The sequence below is a fragment of the Orbicella faveolata genome, unplaced genomic scaffold, assembly GCF_042242905.1.
Source record: "Orbicella faveolata isolate gen_17 unplaced genomic scaffold, um_ofav_v1 contig_26, whole genome shotgun sequence".
Classification (NCBI taxonomy): domain Eukaryota; kingdom Metazoa; phylum Cnidaria; class Anthozoa; order Scleractinia; family Merulinidae; genus Orbicella; species Orbicella faveolata.
The window spans coordinates 4274346-4297396 of NW_028301554.1; the positions used below are offsets into that span (position 1 = coordinate 4274346).

At 37.7% G+C, this 23051-nt stretch overlaps 1 protein-coding gene across 1 annotated transcript; it reads right to left on the minus strand.

Annotated features, from left to right (window-relative positions):
- Positions 1-705: 705 nt before the first annotated feature.
- On the minus strand, positions 706-22987 carry LOC110050522 (structural maintenance of chromosomes protein 5-like). Its single transcript, XM_089295856.1, has 31 exons — positions 22765-22987; positions 21767-21828; positions 19494-19573; positions 18701-18753; positions 17496-17661; positions 16748-16810; positions 16509-16580; positions 15852-15992; positions 15190-15351; positions 14813-14884; positions 14590-14651; positions 13938-14013; positions 13499-13616; positions 12272-12426; positions 11718-11831; positions 11243-11337; positions 9970-10102; positions 8936-8983; positions 7822-7883; positions 7216-7282; positions 6973-7074; positions 6088-6279; positions 5369-5491; positions 5160-5285; positions 4322-4417; positions 4119-4172; positions 3732-3793; positions 3496-3601; positions 2999-3184; positions 2064-2159; positions 706-1975 (listed from the first exon to the last, which is right to left on the minus strand). Exons 1-31 carry the CDS (start codon positions 22914-22916, stop codon positions 1841-1843), a joined length of 3231 nt encoding a protein of 1076 aa, XP_089151982.1. The 5' UTR covers positions 22917-22987; the 3' UTR covers positions 706-1840.
- Positions 22988-23051: the final 64 nt, after the last annotated feature.

Below are 23051 nucleotides of genomic sequence, written 5' to 3' on the forward strand. Positions count from 1 at the left end.
AGATTTTGCACACCCACCCAAAAAGAACATTGGTGATCAATGTGTATTTTCTCATGACCCATATGTCTGACTTTGTAATGATTCTTTGTTGGGAAACTGGGCATTGAACATTTGTGGGGTCACAAACGTTTTTATCAAGTCAATGCATGGGAAATAACAACTGCAAAGGTGGTTTGACCACCATCAGTGACTAACACTGTCATTGTTGTATGCAGCTTTCATCTTGCTGATAGGGTTTCAACAGATGGATAGCACGATTGCATGTATACAGTACAGTGATTTAAATCACTTACAGACCAACCTGCACTGCAGTACTGCAGGGTGAATTTAACGGGAGATATGGTCCAATAGGACTCGTTTGCTCCCTGCATTTGCATGTCTGATCTTGTTTACTAAAAGATTTCTCAGTTTACTCCTACGTTTTTTGTTTTTTTTTGCTTGAGAAGGTACATCAGACAATCAAGACAATTTTTCAATGCCTTTTAAACACACCTCACGTTTCATCAAAAACATCACTTCAAGCCATAGTCTAACCTCTCATCAGATTGTTTGGAAATGCAATGAGCCACTGTTTTTAGTGTTGGATGTATGTTTGCAATCAAAAGTAATGAGAAAACTGAAAAGCAGCATTGAAAATATCTATGCTAATTAAATTCACTATCAGGTCATACCACATCACATTACAGACTAACAATGCCAACTAAATTATTATTAATAGTCATTTATTTTGGCAAACAATATGTATTAGTCATCATTATCAAAAAAGCCATTATTTCCAAAAATGAAATAATTTTAACTCTTGCACAATAACTGTAACAGTCTGACCTAAGGGATATAAACTACTTCTTTACTGTGACAATGATTACATTTTTGCTGCAGCAGACCTTTCCTGCTAAAGTTAATACATGTATGTCGTACCACCAAGCAACATAAGCTCTGCCAAAGAAAGCTAGCCCTGAATCCAGAGAACACTATTTAGTTCAGTATAGGTCTATGGTACTGCAGTTATTTCAACTTGTCAGTTCTAACCTTTCTAGAAAAGTGAAAGACACTGTGCTTTTAGGTGAATTATGGTGTTATTAATTTTATCAATTTCTATAAGTTTCTTATTATAAGGATGTGTCACACAAGGACTGGGAACTACCGAATTCACAAATTTGATTAGCCGAAATCAACAGTGAAAGCGGTCTAGATTTTCCCATCTAGACCGGCATCTAGACCGGTAAATGTTTTGTGGTGAAAAAGTTGCAAACTAAAATACAAAAGTATCGACTACTTTCTTCTGACAATATTTATTAATTATTGAAGTGCCAAAAAGCCTGATGAGAAAAAAAGTAAAGAGGACAAGCAAACTTTGGCAGAATTAAGTTCAGCTCATCGCTGTTCACAAGCAAAATGTCAGTTACCTACAAACCAGTTACATTACACAAATTAAATTGTTCTTGTTTGCCATTTAATAAACATCTTATTAACTGAGCTTAGTCGGTCTGTATGTGAGAATCTTGACCTCGGTCATATGTACAGACCTCACTACGTTCGGTCCATACTCATGACCACGGTTAAGATTCTCCTCCAGCTTGCTTAATAAGAACTCAATGCTAATTTAACATAATTATAATTTCTATAATCTTTACCCCCAAGAAATGTTACCATGGTACATCATAAATGTATAAAGGGTTTTCTTACAACAAAACTGTCTAGCATGCCACAGAAATTAGTAAGTCACATTTTTCTTTACACAATAATATGTCTTCAATAGAACTTTGTGGTTCAATTATAAACTGTATTGGCCTTCTGTGAAACCACCCAAAAAGCAGCTTCCAGTGATGAAATGGAAAGATCAACCTCTCTTCTTCTGGTCTTTCTTTGTTTGTATAAATTTTCCAAGGTTCCAGCCAGTATGTGGAACCATGAAGTGTCCATTGAAGACACACAGAATAGTCATTTTATCCTTGTATGTCAAGTCTGGCAGCAGCTGAAACCAAACAAATGTACATAATTTCAGTGCATATTTACAAGTTGCAAACATGACCTTTAAATGAAGCAATACATGAAATTCTCACCTTAGGAGTTATTAAAAAGTACTGTGAAGTGTTTGGTCGGCATGCTGTTTCTACTACAAGTTCAAACACTCTTCTTTCATTGTTGGGATCCATGCCCTAAAAAAAGATATAAATTACCCTTACATCAAATTCCTCGATCTTGAGATTAATCCATATCTTAGATGTAAAGATCTCTCCTTAACATCAAAATTAATAATAAGGTGATGAGGATAATAATATACTTTAATAGACCTCGGCATTGAAAAGGTTAAAAGAAAGTTTGAGCTAGACACCAATACCTTGAGGGAGGGCTTCATTGTGCAGCCTGATGGACCTATAGCTGAATTAACTACATTTGTATTACAAATGTTTGAAGTATCTACATGTGAATAACCAGTGGGTAAGCTATACATATAAATTAACCCCTGGTTTTAAAGAGGCAACCTTTCAACAATGAGTACCATGGCTCAACCCTGTTACCTTCAGGAATCCATTGATGTAATTACTAAAGAATTCAAGATACTTGGTGTTCTTGATTTTACTGGAGTACACAATCCTGTACTACTGGGAGGTCGATGGACAATTATATTATTTACACCTCCCAAATCAAATATGTTTTCTGATTGGAGGAGAATGTGTCACTATCATTGGTCAAAACGCACTAACTCCCTAGGGAAACAACAACTTGAACTTTCGACTGCAGGCGATCAGGTGGTGCACCTTGAAACAGCGAGAAATTTGTGTAGCAGCTGCAGTCAAGCAGATAATTTTTTGCAATTTGTTTCATGTTTAAAGTATAACAATCACTTAATGACTGGCCCCACAGGAAACAGTGAGTTTAGTTTCCCTTCAATCCTCAATGCTGCCCTCGCCTCAGGGAGCATTATTTTAGTGTCTTGGGGAAGCACCGTTTCCCTTAAGGCCAGTCATTAAGAGCTTAATGTTGTTGACAGTACCTGGTTGATCTCATCCACCACCCGAAATGGGCATTTAGTAAGTTCTTGCAGTGCCATTAGGTACAACATGGTGGATACACTCCGTTCTCCACCACTCTGATGGAATGGAGTCAAGACGTGGAGGCTGTCTTTTGAACGGAATTTCACCTTGATCTGAATGCCATATTTATCAAAGTTATTTTCCCCCTGTCAGATAAAGTAGAGCAAATGGGTGAATACACTGTAATTTAATTTAGCAAATTATACTCTTTAGTGTATGATTTGTGGTGTTGCTTGTCTTAAATAGATTACATTCATTACAGCCTCGTACAGTCACAGCATCATAGTTTTATATTTTTATGTTCCATTTAGCTTATTGCAGCACTCCAGATTCAAGTTTGAAAACCAAAACCAGAGTACTGGATTACAGAAACTAGAATGACTAGAAATCAGACTGTTTGAAAACAATGCAACCAGGCTTGCTACTACATATAGACAGAGAAGGCCACTGAACAAACCTGTTCTGACGAAAGAGCAACTTCTCCAGCACAACCCATCATCCGAAAGAAGTCACCATACTTTTCATTGATGCGCGAAACCAATTCTTGTAGAGGCGTCAGCCACCTTGAAAGGCCAGTCGACATTGGTTAGCACAATTTACAAAAAAAAAAAAAAAAAAAAAAAAAGCCAGCCAGCAATTTGCATCAGTAAGTGTTCAAGGTTCTTTTTTTAAAGAGGAGTAAACCATTTTCACCTTTCTTTAAGACTTGCTATTTGTCCCTGTTCATGTTCCAGATCTTTCTCTTGTCCTTCAACCTTGAATAAATATGGACTAAATATATGTTGTGTATTTTTATAAATTCAAGGCTAGAACCTGGGACTATATATTTATTTTTTAAAAGACTAGCTTAAAATTGAATGAACTCCTCACAAACAAACAAACAAACAAACAAACAAATAAACAAACAAATAAATAAACAAACAATTCAGAACATACCATCAATAATAACCCTAAAATGACATCACAGATTCATCGTTTGTTCAAAATTGATACTTCTATACAGTTGTGACCAGGAACAATATTTTGTTTCCCTTGAACTGCAAAGTTATAGAGTGAGTTAATCTATTTAGACCACATTACCTGTCCACTAAGCTCACTAATTTCTTTCTTACGTCTTTCATACTCTTTAACCACCTATAAAAATAATATTGATTAATTAATAATATTGTTCATAATTTCCAATATTCTCATCACCTGCCATCTTACATGTAGCTTTAAACTATGGTCAAAAATATTTGATGGATTATAAAAGGTGTTAATAGTACCATTACATGTACATGTACCTGTGGATTGCTCTGGTATTGACACTCTATCCTGGCTTTCTCGTCATGAATCATCTCGTCAATTTCTTCCAGTGTATCAGGGTACTGCTGAAATGCCTTCAAAATGAGACCAAAATAGAAAAGGTCTCACTTTCAAGCAATCCATGACATTGTACATTACACACTGAATGTATCAAATGATTTTCTTCTCTTTTCTGGAGAAGAAGATAAAAAGTAAAAACAGAAAAAAAACTTTTACATTAATCTTATTGGTGCTGGATAAAAACAATGGTGTTTAGTGAGACAAAAATTTTGTTTAGGAAAAGTTGTGGCTCCCTCCTGAAAAAGGCCTTACAAAAATTTGAACTGGCAAAATTATACATTATAGCAGAGCTTCAGTGGCCTGAAGGGCTGCCAAGCAGAGCACCATACTCATAGGAACCCATGAATTGCTTTTCTCATGGTCAACTTGGCTAGTGGTATTGCTAATAGACACGTATGCACGACGATGAGGACGTGAAACATGGTGGTCATACTCCAGCTGATAGGTTGACCCAGAAAATGCAGGCTCATTTTACAGCATATATCTTTGATACTGGACATCCATGTCATGTTAACAAACACCTGTCAAAAAAAGGAATCCACTGACCAGTATCCCGTGACCATATTGTGGGCTCAAGTTTAGAGCTCATTTAGGTCACATGTTTTTTTTTTTAAGTTGACTGCTGCCCAGTTACTGGTTTTCAATTGGATCTTAGGCTCAAGACAGGTTGACCTACTGTAATCAGGAGCTGCACTTTTAGACTTGGCTAAATCTATATATTAGAGTCATACACAAACTGCTAACAAAGTGGCCAACCTCCTTAAGTTCATTTGGTAAGTCAGCACCATCTGGGATTCCCGTCTTCTCATTGGCAACCTTTTTCAGGTCTTTTGCTAATTTCTTCTGAGTTTCTAAAGTGTTGTTTATTCTCAGATATTCTGCCTGAAAGAACAACAAACATCATCAGTTATTTTAATTCGCTATTTTAGTAAATTAAGTAATGTTTAGTTATTGAAGGGATGTACCTCTAGAATGTTGAGCTGTTGAGATGATTCACGGAACAGTTCCTCCACTTTGGATTTCTCAATTGTTGTCTGGACCTGCTGTAGACTCTGGTTTAGTCTCTCCTTTGCAACCCTTGTGCATTCCTGTCATCACAAACAAACCATCAGGAAAAAAAAAAAAGAGAAGAAAAAAAGAGATGTTAAAAAATTACAATGTAGAATTATAACAACTTTTGGGACATACATGTATTTCATGATAAACACATTCATTTCATTTGTACATTTAAGATGAAGAATGTGATAAGTCTAACCAAAGTTTCCCCAGGTGTAAGAAGTTCACGTATGGTAAAATTATGATGTTTCCAATGTTATTAATACATATAGCTACTGATACATTTATGATATTATTGCGAACTTAAAGTTTGATACACAATGTACGATGCATACAAATAAGTTAATCGCCTGTGAGCAGTCTCTCTTTTGCTACAAAAAATTTTCAGGAAAGAACACAAACAAACAGAGGCAAGCAGAGAAGCTACCCACACTACTTGTGGCATGCAGTTTTGGTGCTTGCCTCTGCTTGCTGGTTTGCACTCGTCCCTCACAGATGTTTGAGCAAACAAGAGACTGCCCACAGTCTTATAAGTTCATGAACACATGCCCTTGTACATCACCAAGTTTCAACTCTGTCTGACCAACCATCACTGCATACATGTATGTATATAGTACGTGACTCTTACACGAACAGAATCTTTGTAGTCGACAGCAAGTTGAGCTCTCTGCTGATTAATTGTGACAATCTGTTGTCTAATCCTTTCTGACTTTCCCTCTAGGTCAGGTGCAGCTCTCTGCATTGTTTGCAGGTTCTTTTGCTTGGCTTCCACTTGGTTCTCTAAATTTCTTCTTCTTTGTGTTTGGGAGGACAGCTCTTTCTGTTGAGATCAAAGCTACACAATGTAAATGTCAGAGGTTACTGGTAATGACATGCCGACAGCATGATAAGAAAGGTATCACAATATTATATGAAGACGACAAAATACATTTTTTAGCATAATCATGAGCACACCCTGAAAAGACCCAAAAAATAGTTTTACATACTGACAAGAAACCAGTTCTTAATTCAAATTCTTATATCAACCATTTTAAGAGCTCAGAATAGTGCCTCAAGTGAAAAACTCATAAGTTGAAAAAAATAATTCATTCATTGTTGGCAATTTATGACTTTCTAATCTAGCCCATAACTTGCTGCAATTTTCATAGTTGACAGCTTAAGATGATGAGATTTGTAAATATGGTAATCAGAGATGTGAGTGATTATGCAATAAGGTTTTCCGAGAGAACACTGACAAACTGGAAGAGAATTAAACAAAGATTTGTTGAGTTCAAGTGGGTTGTGAGTACATGAGCTAAGTTGTATTCCACAAGTTTAATTGGGTACAGAACTATATTTTGTGACATATCATGGGGAACCAGGTACCCTGTGTGGTGAACCATTTGCAGCCACTTGTGGATAAATTTCCCTTTGATAATTGCACCATAAGTTTTTAAAAGTGAACAAAAATTGCGAACAAAAGATCATCGCCCTAAGACAAATTGCAAATGTGCAAGTCTACATAGCAACAAACCTTTTCAGTTCTCATTGCTTCTAATTCCTTCTGCAAGGACCTCTCCCTCTCACTCAAATGTTTGTACTCTTCTGATTTTTGTTGTATTTGATGATTGATGTCCTGTAAAGTTATTCAACAGCTGTATTTTAACATCTGTGATTCTCGAAAGAAATAGAACAGTAACAATAAAACAAAACAATTCTACAAAAAAAGCAAAATGTCTCAAGGGAACCAAAGTACAAGAAGAGAACAAAATAATACCTGCAGCTCCAATTCAAGTTGTTTTTTCTTCTCTGCATCAACAGCAATGTTAAACAACTTGGCATCTCTAAAAAAAAGGGAAAAAAAGAATAAAATTGGTACATGTACACTATTAGTGACACCAACAGTGTAACACCTGCAGTAAATCACATGTAGCCGGATTTGGTTTTCACGAACAAGAGTTTGTCACAGTCTTATAGCCACAACTGAAGGAATATTATTGCAAATACAGTATCTCCCCTTCCCAAAAGAAATGGCCTCACATTGTCTAGAAACCAGCTTGATTTGTTTTCAAATAGCAAAAGTTCATCACAGTTTTGTAGCATTAATAATCAGTCTGTCCCCTCCCCCCCCAAATGACTTGAACAGACCCTCCCACCCCCTCCAATGCACACACTCTAACTGATATGATGCCACTGAATACCATTGTCTAGCTACAGTTGTTTATGATCCTGATTCGCTTCAATGTACCCTGTGCATAATCACCTGATAAACATATGCCCACTTTCACTGACATGATAACTTGTATTACCAGTATTACATCATAACTTCTACATGCATTACTACAATTATTTACCACTTCAACAAGCATATTGTCTACTTTACCTTATGTGATCAACCACAGTTGACCTCTCCCTGTTGCCATAAAGTGAACGCCTCACAGTGTACTAGATATAGATAACAAATATATTTTCATGAGTCCTGTGGGATTCTGTACTGAACTTTGTAAAGTAGTTGAAAAACTGTTACCATAAAGTGATCAGTAAACAGTGTACTTATAGATACAGTGTACACATAATTATTTAATAACAAAATTTTATGAGTAGGATTGTGAGTTCTTCTATTATTGGCAAGATTCTGCACTCTAGGTGTTACAATATAGTTGGTAACACTACATGTAGTTAACCACTGCATCGTTAACTGGAGGTTGGGTGCCTGAGACACCCAGGAGCTTCCACTATTGGCAGCTAGCTCCTAGATGGAGACTGCTCCCATGGCTTGCAAATCATGGAAACCGAGCCATGAGCCCCAACGTGGAAGGGGATACAGGCAATAGGCCCTTTGCATGATCCAATCACATGACACGGAATAAATTATGCTGGGACGCAAGTTACACAGTGGGATTTCCAAAACAAAGGAACTGGTACCAGTCCGGCCCGACTTTCCTTTGTTTTGAATGTTCCACTGTGTAACTTGTGTCCCAGCATAATTAATTCCATACCATGTGACCGGATTGTGCAAAGAGCCTATTGTCACACTGAATCAACAGTGGAAAGGGGAGGAAAGGAAGGGGGAATGCTTGAAGATGTGCTCCCATGCAAATTGCAAAACAATGCTCACTGCAAATGTTATGGCTGTGAAGGCTGCCAACATGTCTCAGTCCAAGAGCACATGAAATCCTGGTACATACACATACAGTATCAAAAACACCGCTGAATACCACAGGAATGCAGGCGCCCTTCATTGTTAACTCCATTCAACTGCATTTAACTCATGAAATTGTTAAATTTGACTTCACAATTTTTTGGCAACATTTGAAAATTAAAATTGATTGATTAATCGATTGATATTTTTAAAAGTTTTCTACAAGTAACTGGGAATGTTAAATGTTCATGCCTGTGTGAGAAAGCAGTCAGACATGTACCAACACAGTGAGTGTACATGAACATGTATTGTATACATTTGAAAGTGCACTCAACAAGTACAGTTTGTACCGCACCTTTGAAGTTGCTGTATAGAAACTTGTGATACCTGATTCTTCGATCACCTAAAAATGGTAAAGTTGACATTAATCAGTAGGATAGCGTGGTATCCAATAGACTGTTGTTAAACCAAAGCCAAAGTTATCACTCTGGCTTATCACAAAGAACACAGACAATTCAATGAACCCATCCAAACTCCTAGCAAATACATGTGGCAGATGTGAAATGACAGGAAACACGTAGGAAATGCCGGGAAATGCAGGAAAACATGTGGGAAACATGAAACTGAGTCATGGTTTTTGTTTTTATTTACTTCTGACTGGATGATAAAGTGACACAAGTCTTCTAAGCCAATCGCTTAGTATAGTAACGTGAAACCAAAGCAACTACAAATTACTTTTGACATTCAAGGGAAAACTGCTCTGAAGCTACATATTATTTTACAGTGAAGGCAAAGATTGTGACCTGTATCTTGAGTCATTTTTTGAGACAAAAACCTAATGTGATGTGTACATGTGTAATTCTGAAACTTGGGATATCAATCGGATGATAATGTAATTACATGTACATAATATTCCCCTATTTCAATTCCAGTTCACAAGATGTGTTTACACCAATCACTCACAATAATATTGTTATCGTCAAAAAATATATTATATTATCATTATTGATTATCACTAGAGTGGTTCTCATTTGAGTGTCAAAAAGTAATTGGTTTTGGATTACTACCCTATGAGATTGGCTTAAAAAATCTCGCGCCAATTTTTCATCCGATCAGAAGTAAAACCAAAACCAATCATAACTCATCCACACTTGTTTTCCCACTCTTTGCGTCAGCCACATATAATTATTTTGAGTTTTGATCAGTTCACTATATTGTCTATGTCCTTTGTGACTGGCTAGAGTGATAACTTTGGTTTTGGTTTTATGACACTCAATTGAAAAGGGCTCTACTGAAAAATCACATTATCATATACATAAATGAAAGGACAAATGAAACAGACAAATAAAAGTACACATATACATCCAACTATCATGAGTAAATTCCAACCTTATCTGCATTCTTGGTTGTCCAGTCATTTCCCAAAGGGATGTCATGTATACGGTTATTCTGGCAAAGATACCGCATCACATCATCATGTGCAGTGAACAGGTCTTTCAGAAAACAGTAGAAACCCCACTTTCTGAAAACAAAGCCACAAAAAAGTAAAACATAATACAAAGAAATGAAAATAATGAAATGAAATGAAATAGAGTAAAATAAAAACAAAACAAAGCAAACCAAAAACAAAACAAGTTACTGTGGGTGCCCAATTAAATCTACCAGGACATTATTATTGTAATATTAATTATAGATTTAATCATTAATAACTACAATATAAAATATAGTTAAATGGAATTTAACATAGATAACGACTAGGAGCTAGTCTGGTAAGTAGTGTCTTGGCCATATGTTAGCGTTTGTTTAGCGTTTGGTGCATTCTGTAGCGTTTGATATAGTTCAATGACATTTTACATAGTTTATGACCAGGAGCTAGTCTAGTCAGTAGCGTTTTTTGTAGGCGTTTGTTAGTGTCTTGGCCGTCTGTTAGCGTTTGTTAAGCGTTTGGTGTGTTCTGTAATGTTTGCAGCAGTCATATGGTTGTGGGAGCCCTGGGGCTGAGATTGTCCAGTGGTATTCTTGGTTAGTACATGCGTTATTGTCCCATGTGCTTGCAGTGTGTTCATTGCTCTGTTAGCGTGGCGTTGTGGGTTGAATTATAGTAGTTTAGCAGTTCTCGGCATTCTCTCCCTACCCCCTACCCCCCCCCCCCCCCCCCACCTCTTTTCAGCAGTTTTTTTTTTCTTTCCACTGAGCCATCTGGCTTGAGTGTGACGGGTGCCTGTAGGAGGCCTGGCATGGGGGTGGCTCGGTTGTGGGTTGGACAGACCAGTCGGGTGTTCTAGCGCCTTGGGGATGTGAGTGCAGTTGCAGCCCCTGGGCTTCGTAGGCTCCTTCCCTCCACTAGCGACTTGCACGTTAATTGAAAAGAAATACTCTAAATAGAAAGTTAATCAAATTGTAAACACCCCACTTCAACCCACCAGCAGGTACATGTACACTATACACCTACATGCAAGTTAGTATGCGAGGCTGAATTACAAAAAACAAACTAATCAAGCACACAGTACTTAAGAGTAATGGCATGGTTTTGTTTCTGTTCAGACAAAAGCCACAGAGCTTTTCAAAATAAGTGTTCAGACACATGACAGTTGTTGCCACTCCATCATGATAATGCGCACCCATTTATGAGCTAAAAACAATAATAAGGTTCTTAACACACCCCAATTCTTTTAATGACTGTGATGGCTTGAAACTTTCAAGAGGTTCATCTGGTGGTGCCACTCCATTCACCTTTAACCCTTGCCTGTCACGCACCTGTGGCAAACAAAAAAAAAAATCAACAGTCAATACCAATTCTCCTTACAACAGTAGCAGTGCTCAACTTTCAGGAAAAAACCTTGGGGCCAGCTGGCCCCTAAGTTTTCAGATTTAGTCACCAGCAAAAGTATTTCAATCAGTGAAAAGCATGGAAAGTTAGTCGCCAGTGAAAAAAATTGGTCTCATTGACGACCCCAGCAGTCGCAATGTCAAGCTCTGAGAAGTCCTCAAACATTTCCATTATTTACTGCAACGATGTACATTTTCTTTCCCTTGTCTTAGATGGTGATTGCACTGTCATAAGTTTAGCCAGCTGTAAAAGTAATCATAAAAAAAATTTATAAATCCTAATTAATATTATATACATGCAGATGTACCTCAGCTAGAAAAAGCTTTAAATCGTCTCTGTTACTGCAAACAAATGCCCGCATATCATTCTGGCTGATCAGGCTTTCAATAAACTTAGCATCTCTGACATCCTTCATTTCAACCTGTCAAAAGCCAAACAGTAATTTACACAGAATTAACAAAATACTGATGGCAAAATAATACACAAATGTTTGGGTAAACATATGCAGGGGTTTCATTCAGGGCTGGGCACAGGGAGATTGACCAGCAGAGAGGATGGTTTTGCATGCCTGGTTTTGACCAGGATGATTTACTGTAGAGGAAAGTTAAAAAAGTTTTGCCCACCTGTGAAAATCAATTGCCCTCTGCAGAAAACATTAATCAAACCCCTGTATATGCCCCTTCACCTGTACTCTATACATTATATACATAAATCATTCAGACAGCCAGGCCCCTTCCCCAATGTACCTGTACACAGGTCACTATTATAAGAATACAGATGTCTATTTAATAAGACTAGAGTACATGTAGATCTTTAAGGCTTAAGGGGAAGATTCTTGACCATAGACACCCATTTACTTACCTGCAGAAGGATTGGTTCATGGACAGGGCTTTTAAACCGGTGCTGATTTTCCCGCAGCCAAATCACAGCGTTGTAAGTATCCTTATGTCTATTCCGCAGAATTTCCAGCCGACGATTCTTCATGTCTTCTAACTTAGTGATTCTGCTTTTAATATCTGTGAAAAACAACATGGCGAGAAGAAAAAAACACTTATAATAAATACATGTAGTAGGAAACAATTTCATAATTACTTGCCACAGTTGTATTATCAAAACAGGTGTATAGCATAACCACACGGTAGGCAACATAAAAAAAAAAGAGTATAATCAGGGTTGCAGCAACGGGAAAAATAAAATGAAAACTAATGATGTCCTGATGTCCTGATGTCCTGATATTGTACCCTGAACTTGTTAGAGCTCTGTCAAGACTACTACAAACTGATCAACTAATTTGGGTCCGGGCAGACAGGAAAATATTGGAGATCACAGCCTATTGACCTTAAGCCAAATAAGCTTTTTTTTCCCCACACCAATGTATTAGCCTGCAAAGAAGTTCTTGCATCTTGCAGGATCCAAGCACAAGCAACCCACAAGTAGCCGCAAGAAGTTGCCGGCTTGCAGATGCATAAAGAAGTTCTTGCTCATGCATTATTTTCAGGCTGTAGTGCAACCCTACTCAATTCAGTAAGTAAATACTATTTTAATCAAACACCATTTTATTGAGCTTGCTTTTTTTTCGAAAATAATAAGAAGGGCATGGTAGGACATGCTCCCCCCCCCCCCCCCCCACCTAACAAAGAAAATTTTGAAATCTATAGTTTCAGCAACCATGCAGCTGCAGCGTTGTTTTGGTAAACTACAGTGTACAGTGAAAATGTCCCAAGAATTCCATGACATTTACACAAACATCAAGAAAACTACAATTGTGCGATATCTAAACCTGTTAAAATATGCATTGATTGTGATATCAAACTGAGAAACAGATGCCCTACAAGTTTCTTCAATTGTACACGTACTTCAACAACAGCACTGTTAGACTTTTCAACAGCAGTAATGGCAGAATGAGATGAAAGTGTAGTTGACCGAAATTGGCTTACTAGCAAGAGGTTTTAGCCAGTTACTGGCCCTTGTTCTAAGTGTACATACTACGCTGTGTTTTGAAGTTTGCAAGCAGAGACCTTAGAAGGCCTTCTTCTCACATCAAGCAATCAAGTTACCCTGTAAAGTACAGGAACATTTGTCAGTCACCTTGAACTGATGCCTTCAAGCGATCTGAGTCATCACGGACTCCCTGAACTTGACTTTGAATCGTCATCGCTTCGCGGTTCTTCTGGCGTGCTTCAGTATTGATCTTGTCTATACGAGGCTTAAACAAGAAAAAGAACAACAAAAATATTGATTACTGAATTTGTAATTATAGAGTGGTTTTCAATTGAGTGTCAAGAGTAATCAGGCAATTGCTTTGGTTTTGGTTTTGGTTTTATGATACTCAACTGAAAATTGCTCTTTGACTAATAATAATTAAATCAACTGGCAGATGATGACTTGCAATCTCACTGGCCAGCCAGATATTATAAAAGGAAAGTATGTCTATGAAGCTCTTGAAACTGGAGTTTTTGGATATGCTCTGGAACAACATTATTTTACTATAGGTTTGGTAGATGTAACTGAACATGTATGTCTGTACCTGTATATCAGATGGGTCTGGTAGATTGTCCAGTTCATTCTGAAGTCCCTGTATCGTCCTCTCCAGATCACTCATCCTACAAGTATGACAAATAATATACAATAAAAGCACTGTACCATCAACGACCTATAACTAAAATTTTCTGTTGCAGGTACAGGTAGGGGAACTCACTAACATACATGCAACTTTGTCCCCTTTGGGAAATACATGCAAGGCAACAATAATCCCACTTCACTTATCCCTATTTTGTGTGACGTGTAGTGTCTCACCCAAGTGAGTTTTACTTCACTGAGGTCAGCCATTACAATTTGATGCCAGGTGGTTTTTGGCCCACTCACTAACATAAGGTACATCTTAAAAATCTGCAGAATTGCATATTCAAGTGACAACTACAGTTGTAAGCCAAATGAACAAAGAAATACTCAAAGTGGGGCAATCTTGTTTGACACATAGAAGAGATTTGCAACAAACAACAGCACTCACACAACTTTTTTCAGCGACTTACTGTGCATTTAGATTTAAGACATTAGACATGCAGTGTTGACCAAGTTTCTTTAGAAACTACATTGTACCCTTTGCTTAGTCCAGCATTCTTCTCTGATGTTAAGTATTGCTGATAGAGGATGATCTAACACAATATCACTGGATTTACCGTTTTTGCCTTTTCTTTTCTTCATCCTGCAGATCTTTCAGTTCTCCCTGTAATTCTTCAATCTAAGATAAATGTCAAAAAAAAAAAAAAAAAAAAAAAAGAGAAAAAGAGCAGAAAAGAAAGATGATGTCCTACTAAAATCATTCCGGATTTCAAGGATAAGAAACTACCATAATGTTAAATTACATGCTGTACACCAAAACTGTTATGATGAAAGACCTACCTTGTCTCCTTTCTTCTCAATCTGTTCACTCTTTGTCTTGGCTTTTTTCAATACATCACTGCCTTTCTGCATCTGTTAAATTAAAAGAAGAGAACAAATTGAAGTTCCCAATCATTCAAAACAATCCTTTGCTCCCTTAGCAAAAAAGGTGGGAGAAATACATGTAAATTATTGACAAAATTAATTTTTCAAACTAATTCAGTTCAATCTGCTACGTGGTCTAATGGTTAGGTGGTTTTACTGGTTGATACCTATCTTCCCTAGGGGCGTAAAAGAATGATGATGATGACGATGACGATGACGACGATGAGGTGGAGGTACATGTAGGCAACATTGAAACTCCACCGTACGAGCAAAAACACTCTAACTACACTTACCAACTCTCTAGTAGAGTTTTCAAGTTCTCGAACTTTTTTTGTTACTTCATCAAGACGTTTCTGCATTGGAGCATTTTGACGCTTGACTTCTTCCAGCCTTTTCTTCACCTTGTCCTTCTCAGTTTTGATCTCCACAAACTTTTTACGGGCTGCTTCATATTCCTGAAATCAATTAATATGTCATTAACAGCAGGAAATGCCAGTCCCAAAAATATGTCTTGATGTAATTAACTTTGAATTACAGCAGGGACACTCATTGGAAAACTTGCATTAAACCTCTGAAGGAGACCAATCTGGGTGTGGTTCAAGCTTTGAAGCACATCACTTTGTTTATTTCTTATTTGTTCAAGTGCAACCCTAAGAGGCACCTTGAAGGCTAGAAAATAATAGTAAGGTTTCGTCCTGAACATCTGTGATTTATATCCCTAGGTGAGACGACACGCATCCCCTACATGTATCTTTTCATGTGGAAATGCCCTCCTTCCCCGTGTGCCTGGGCAGGCCACTTCCGAGAAATGACATTCACAAAAATGCAAGGGATCTTATAAGTTGAGCTTGCGACATGTTGAGCCCTTAAAATTACATGAATATGCTATATCATGCTTACATGTACTTTGCAGCTAAAAACAAATTAAATGAAACTTTTACAATCAATGACTTACTGCCCAAGGCTTTTTCTTCTCCAATATCTGCACTTTCTGCAGATGCCTCTCTCTTTCCTGATGTCTTTTGACTTCATGTTCAAGCCGTTCATTTTGTTGTTCTAACTTCTCAAGATGTTCTTTGTTGTTCCTAAGTGAAACCTACAGAGGGTAGTCAAGAATAAGAAAAATTTATAATGCATATCGTGTAGTAACATGGGAGGTGTGGGTCATCATGGCCAACAGATTACATGTGCATGTGAACGGTACACTCTGGGTTGAGTGGTTCTGAGTTCTGAGTGGACAATGTGGAGTGAGCAAGACTAAAGAAATTGAATTCCAGATTGCCCTTCGGACAAGCAGCTATCAAATTTTGCTTGCCCAAGTTAAGTCTTAGTTTACTATTGTTTTGATCTGGACAGCAGACAACTTGCCTGGACCTTTGTGCATCGGGCAAGTGAGAATAAAAGGTTACTTGGCAGGCAAGAAATCTTTTTCCCATCCAGGGGAAGTAGCAATATACTCCAAATAACTCCTTCCTATGAAACTGGGATAATTGCTGCCCAGGTGGACTACATGTACTTCAGCTTGAGTTTTTGCATAATACACAAAATTATTTTAAAGTTCTTAGTGAGTTTTCAAGACAACAATAACATCATTAAGTTTCTAACTTATAACCTCAAGCTCCTTTTCTTGCTTTCTAAGTTCAATGAGCTGTTGATGGGTGTCAAACATGTCTGGGGGACCAACCTGTACAGTGTACACAAAAATACGATATGTATGAAAACTGTTATGTACAGTAGTGAATAATGTAACAACCTTTTCTTGGAAGGCAACCACAGATAACAGATACAAAAATGCAAAGGATCTTGTACATGTACCATGCAAAATGAATGACCCTTCTACACTGTATTTACCGCTTTCTCTGTGGCCTCTAAGAGTTGCTGCTGAGTCATCTTGGCAAATTCTGCCACTTTGTCCTATTAATGAGGGTGAAATAAATAAAAGGAAGAGAAGAATACAAATTTAATTACACAACATTATTTAAAATTATTTTATCAATCTATCTATCATTTAATCATTTTGATCAATCAATCAATCAGTCAGTCAGTCAGTCATCAGTTAGCAAGTCAGTCAGCTAGTCAGCCAGCCAGCCAGCCAGCCAGCCAGCCAGTCAGTCAGTCAGTCAGTCAGTAGTCAGTCTGTCATCAGTTAGTCAGTCAGTCAGCATGTTAGTCAGTCAGTCAGTCAGTCAAACAGTCAGTCAGTAAGTAGTCAGTAGTCAGTAATCAGAAGTCAGTCAGTTAAACTTGTTTAATCTATCTGACTGTCTGATTGTCAGACAGTCTGTGTGTCCGTCATTCCATCAGTCAGTCTGTTAGTCAGTCGGTCAGTTAGTCGGTCAGTCAGTCAGTCAGTCAGTCAAGCAATAGTCAGTCAGTAAGTCATTTAATCTGTCTGTCTGTCTGTTAGTCAGTCAAATATACAAGTACTGTATACAAATTTGTAAGCGTTATAGATAAAAGAAATGCCCACTGCAACTAGTACAATGTCTAATACAAACCTTTGAGTTTCTGTGCATTCAAACATGTACACTGCACTTCTTAATACTAGAATGAATAATTTACATGTATAAACTGTGTGCGATTGTAGATTTCTTCATACCTGAGGCAGGAACTGACAAAGGTTGGCAATTTGTACATTCAACTTTTTTGTCAACTCTTGAACCTCTTTCATGGTGGTTGTTTTGCCATTAATCTTCCAGGTGGATCGATTGTCCTCCCTGAATATATCTCTGGTTATTGTGTGATTCCTGCCATCTGAATTGTGCCTGTAAAAAGTGATGAAATACCTGAACCAGGGCTTGACATCAACATTTGCCTGCTTTTCATTGGAAAGTAAATTTACTTCTCGGAAAGTAAAAAATTGACAATGAACCAAAATACTTACCAGATCTGGAAAGTAAATTTGGGCTACGCTGGAAAGTAACTTTTACAGTAAAAAGGTTTCAGTGAAAACTGTGAGTATGAAAAATGATCAAATGATAAAAATAATCATCGGACAATGATTTTCTGTCTTCAAAAGGACGAGTTTACACCATTCTAACATTTACCGATCCACCATATTGGAGTATGGAGAGAGCTGCTGAGTAGGTCTGGGTGCGATAACTACATGTGGTATGGTGCAATCAAATTCACTATTTTGGATTCCTCCTTTGGCCTCCATTTTGAATAGTAAAATTTCGAGATGGAAAGTAAAATTTGAAATCTACCTTCCAAAGTGGAAAGTGGTGTAACAAGTTAGTGTGAAGCCCTGTAAACTTAAACAGTACTGAAGGCAAAAAAGGAACTGACATCATGACTTTCCATTGTCTGAATTGTCGAAATAATAAGATCAAGCTTGACACCAACAAAAGATTAATGTACTTCTTTTTGGCGTTGTTACATTTTTCCTTTAATTAATAAATTAAAGACATTTTGGCTATTATAGGGTTTGTACTCTTTTGAGCTCATCAAGTTCCATGATTTTCCATGACCTGTCCCTATTTTTGATGACCTTAGGGTCAGCAGTCACTTTAGAAAATTTTCAAAAGTACATATATCCTTACATTTTTTGTAACCTCTGGTGTTCGCCAAAAATGCCTGTCGTTCAAATTGCCCTAAGAGCATCTGCGTGGAAGGCTAATTTTATTTTGTTCTGGTTTTAACACCTGTGGACCTACAGTAACTATTATTTTCTATGACTTTCCATGACCAACAATTAAATTCTATGACTTTTCAGGCCTGGAAAATGAAATTATTGAGTCCTATGACTTTCCAGTCCCACATCATAGTCACCCACCACCTTTTATCTGTAATAAGGCTACTTACAGTTCAATCTCAATCATGCTTTGAAATGCTCCATGTTTAATGAAATCTCGAACCTAAGGATAAAGTAACGAGTTGATTTAATGTTGTCATGGCTGCCAGAGATTCATTGTACATGTATCACTTTTGAGAGTTCACTGACTATTCCCTGATAAAATAATATAAAATTTCCCTGACCAAATAAACATGAAATGTCAGAATATAGTAGCGGCCCAAGCCAGCCTTCCCTTACAGCCATCTTTTCCACCCATTAATTCTACACTGATCAGTTTTCCATAGTTTTTGTCTCCTTCAGAAAGAACATCGTTGAGATCACAAGTGACCAAAAATGTTTCTTCCAGCCTTCAGTGATATTAAATCAGTGATGTTACAGTTTCCATAATCCATTTTCCTAACGTTATTCAAAATGTCAATTTTTCCTGACTCAAAATAAAATTCCCTAACTTTTCTTGGAACTTGAAATTTTGCTTTTCCCATGACCTTTTCCTGACTGTGAAATAAGGCAAGGTCCCTAAACCTGGAGTTCATAGCTGACAAAAAAAAAAACACTCTCAAGCTCCCCACATGTAAGAACTACTTTTATTAAATTTTGCTGTTGCTAGCACGAAACATTTTGACAGGGCTGTGAAGAAGATGAGTGACAATGATGATGTACAATTTTACATGTATTTCAATGGAAGGTCATCTGATTGCACATGTAGGTATTAATAATAGATCTGAAATATGAGAAAGTATTAGGGTTGTACAGGTGTACATGCTTTGAAATGAATTGATTTGTACTACAGCTCATCCTTACCTCAGTCGCTCGACCAAGCAGCTTTGCTGGACCAGCAAGTCCAAGGCACATTGCACAGACAATAGATGATTTACCAGTACCTGGAAACACAATTTTCAGTAAATAAAGTATAACAGGGCTGTCATAAAATTTTCCATTTACGACTATGCATTTATCGTGTTACCATTACAATTCTTGAAAACTAACCACAAACAGGCTACCTGGTGCACTATTCAGGCAAACCAGAATGCTATTCAGGCTAACCAGATATGAAGTGTGACCGTGAATGGGAAAACGTACCTTAACGCTCATCCGTTAAACGGACACTAACGGATGGATAGCTAATGGATAGTTAACGGTCTTCACAGCATTCTAACGTTTTGTCCTGACGGTCTAACGGTTATCTAAGTGTGCCTAACGGATGATCAAAGCATTCTAACGCTCTCTCCTAACGTTCTAACGGCTAACTAAGTATGCCTAACGGATGAAGAAACCGTTCTAACGGTTGCGCAATTTGTTCTAACGGATGACTGGAGCCGTTTAACGGTTGTCTAACGGTCTACATCTAAAGAGGTTTAATGGTTGTCTAACGGTTTACATCTTAGGACGTTTAACGGTTGTCTAACAGTTTACATCTAAGGACTTCTAACGAACGAATAGCGTAGCTTTCAGTCCGATGTTAGAAACACATAATCGTGCTAAACCATTATTAGTCTTACACTCACAATTTTTAGAAAAAACGAATCACAAAGTGCCGATTTCATCAGTCGTCGACGAGACAAACATTAATAAAATTATTTCCACGGTGAGCATTGAAAACAAAACTCAGTGATGTAAACTATCACTTCCTTATCGAGACAGAATAACTCAGAATTTGAGTTGGACATTATCATGTGGGACGTGAACCTAACGTCGCTAGACCCGTGTGTGAACAATTTAACTTGCCAGTCGGGATGAACATTTTTTATTGTTTTACTCAAATGAACTTGTCGCTTGTACTAATTTTTACATGATGACTTTGCCTAGAGTTTTGTAAAAGTAACTGTTTTATCCAGCTGTGGATTTGCGAGAGATTAGGCTTTCTTGACAGAGCATGCATGCGAAAAGCGGTACCTTCTGAGGTCACGAAGCTAGTCTCGAAGCGTCAGGCGTTTTGTTGGCACTGGTTCCATCCGATAAAGTTGTTTTTGTCACATACATGTAGTTTAAAATTGGTTTCTTCTGATTCAGAGTCAGACAACAGTCTATCAAAATATTCATCAAACTTTCCGCCGGGATATGGCCGTTTCTCACATCTTAGAATATGTAAACAACTTTATGCAAATTTTTGAACCCGCACACTTTGTGAATTGACACGTGATCAGTGTTTACTTCGTAGAACATCTTTATCCATCGCATGGCCATTTTGGTCGAGTTTTCTCCGTGTTTGTTTCGTCCGTTTATGGCATTTGTTAAGTATTTTTAACTTTCGTTTGTTCACAAATTACAGTAACAAATTACAAGCTCTCGAAACAACCGGACTTTGCCGAATAAATAAAACAGTTCATATAATGACGATCGTAGTTAGGATTTTACATGCCGTCAGGCTGTTTGTGGAAGCGGCAAACGTGTTTTGTTTTGGATCGTGTATAACAATTATAGCATGAAGGCTTTATTGAATTTCATTCGAGTTGTATTTATCAATCAGGACGTCAAAAAATAATAATCGCCAAACTTCTCGTCAAAAGATAGTTATCTCTCATGATTGTTTTGAACTAAATGGAAGCCAAGAGCTGCTCTCGTTTCACACTATGTTAGGCTACCACATTCTACTTCAATGCATGTCATGCCATTCTAACGGAATCGTTACCCGTTTAACGGATGCTAGTTTATTCTAACGGATCCTAACGGCTTCTCTAGCCATGCTAACGGATACAGAGTTTTTGCTAACGGTTATGCTGGCCCGTCTAACGGTCTGATGCTAACGGCTAACGGATACATGTCTCTTGCTAACGGTTGCACTCTCCGTTCTAATGGCCTGATGCTAACGTCTAACGGTTGGACTAACGCCTCTAACAGATGACTAACGGATGCTTAACGCTTTTGCCCATCTAACGGATAAGCGTTAAGGTACGTTTTCCCGTTCACGGTCACAAGTATTTTAAAAACATTGTCCGGCTGCTGGACATCTTGACACAGTCAAAAAGAAAGGAAACTAACCTAGTTCAAACTAACCTAGTTTAAAACAAATTGACCTACAACACATACGTATATATATATAGCTATTAGTAGAGTGCTTTAGTGCTTGATCATACCATTTGGTCCTAAGACGACATTTAAGTGAGGTCCTGGTCGAAACTCGCAGTCTCCATATGTCCTGAGAGAGATATGAAAGTAAAATAAGACACACTTTAAGTAAATAGTGCTTAAGTTTGAATAACAATAATACTTTATATTGTACATCCTAAGCCTCGTGTTAGTGTTTTCAGTCAAAAGATTTTTCACATGAATGTGAGGCTTGAGATACATGTATGCAGTGCAACCCTGTTCATCCAGTTACCAATGGACCAAATAATCTGGCTGTACTAACAAGCTGGCTGTACTAATGAGGTGGCCGTATCAAAGAGGTTTTTTAAATTGAAAAAGACTGACTGAGCTTTTGTTCAGGCCAGAATAAAGTGGCCATAATCATGAGGTGGCCATAATAACTGGATGGCAGTACATACAGTAAGGCGGGGTTCCTCTGCATAAGTACTGTTCTTCAAATATCAGCACCATTTATGCACTATGTCTATGGTTTACATTGAAAGATAAAGTAGAGTGTATATCAAAATTTATAGGAGGTTGAGAATCAGAAGCCAACAGAGTTTTTCAACTTTGGGTAAGGGCTAATTTTCAATGTGGACTGGCTGAGTGTCACTAAAATAGACAATGTTTGTAGGCTAAGGGTATGTTCAGGGGCTTATCAAAACAATACACTTCCTATATATATATCTGAGTTCAATTTCAAGAGAACTTCACACGGAGTGGAATCCCCTAGGACGCTGGTTGTACCCCTGGGGTTACTAATTGAGCCGGATCGGAGCAACGAAAAAATCTTGCATGTATTAAATGTTGTTTTGGAACTGTTTTCGCAGCTATTTTGGATTCCCGTATAGCCCCACAATTATGCAATGCAATATGGCTGTCACTTTGAAAAGATACAAACTTTAAAGTAGAGACCACATATACACACGCGCACATGAAGATTTCTGCAAAGGAATTGCGCCCATATGCATCAATTGCAACGCACTAAACTACGATTTGAACTTACACAAAATTTCGCATCTTAACTCGCACTATTGCACCATCCACGAAACCTCCGTCTCCATTTTCTTGATCTGGTTCGCCATTAGCGCCGGACTTACTTTTCTTATCTGAATGAAAGTGACTTTTTAAGCTGGACCTGGGTCTCTTCGACGCCATCTTGCTAAAATTTCCCGCTAAATGTGTGTGTGTGTGTGTGTGTGTGTGTGTGTGTGTGTGTGTGTGTGTTAGCATACGGGACCTTGCATTCCCATATAAAGAGTAGACAATCCAAATTTGGACTTCTTCATCAAA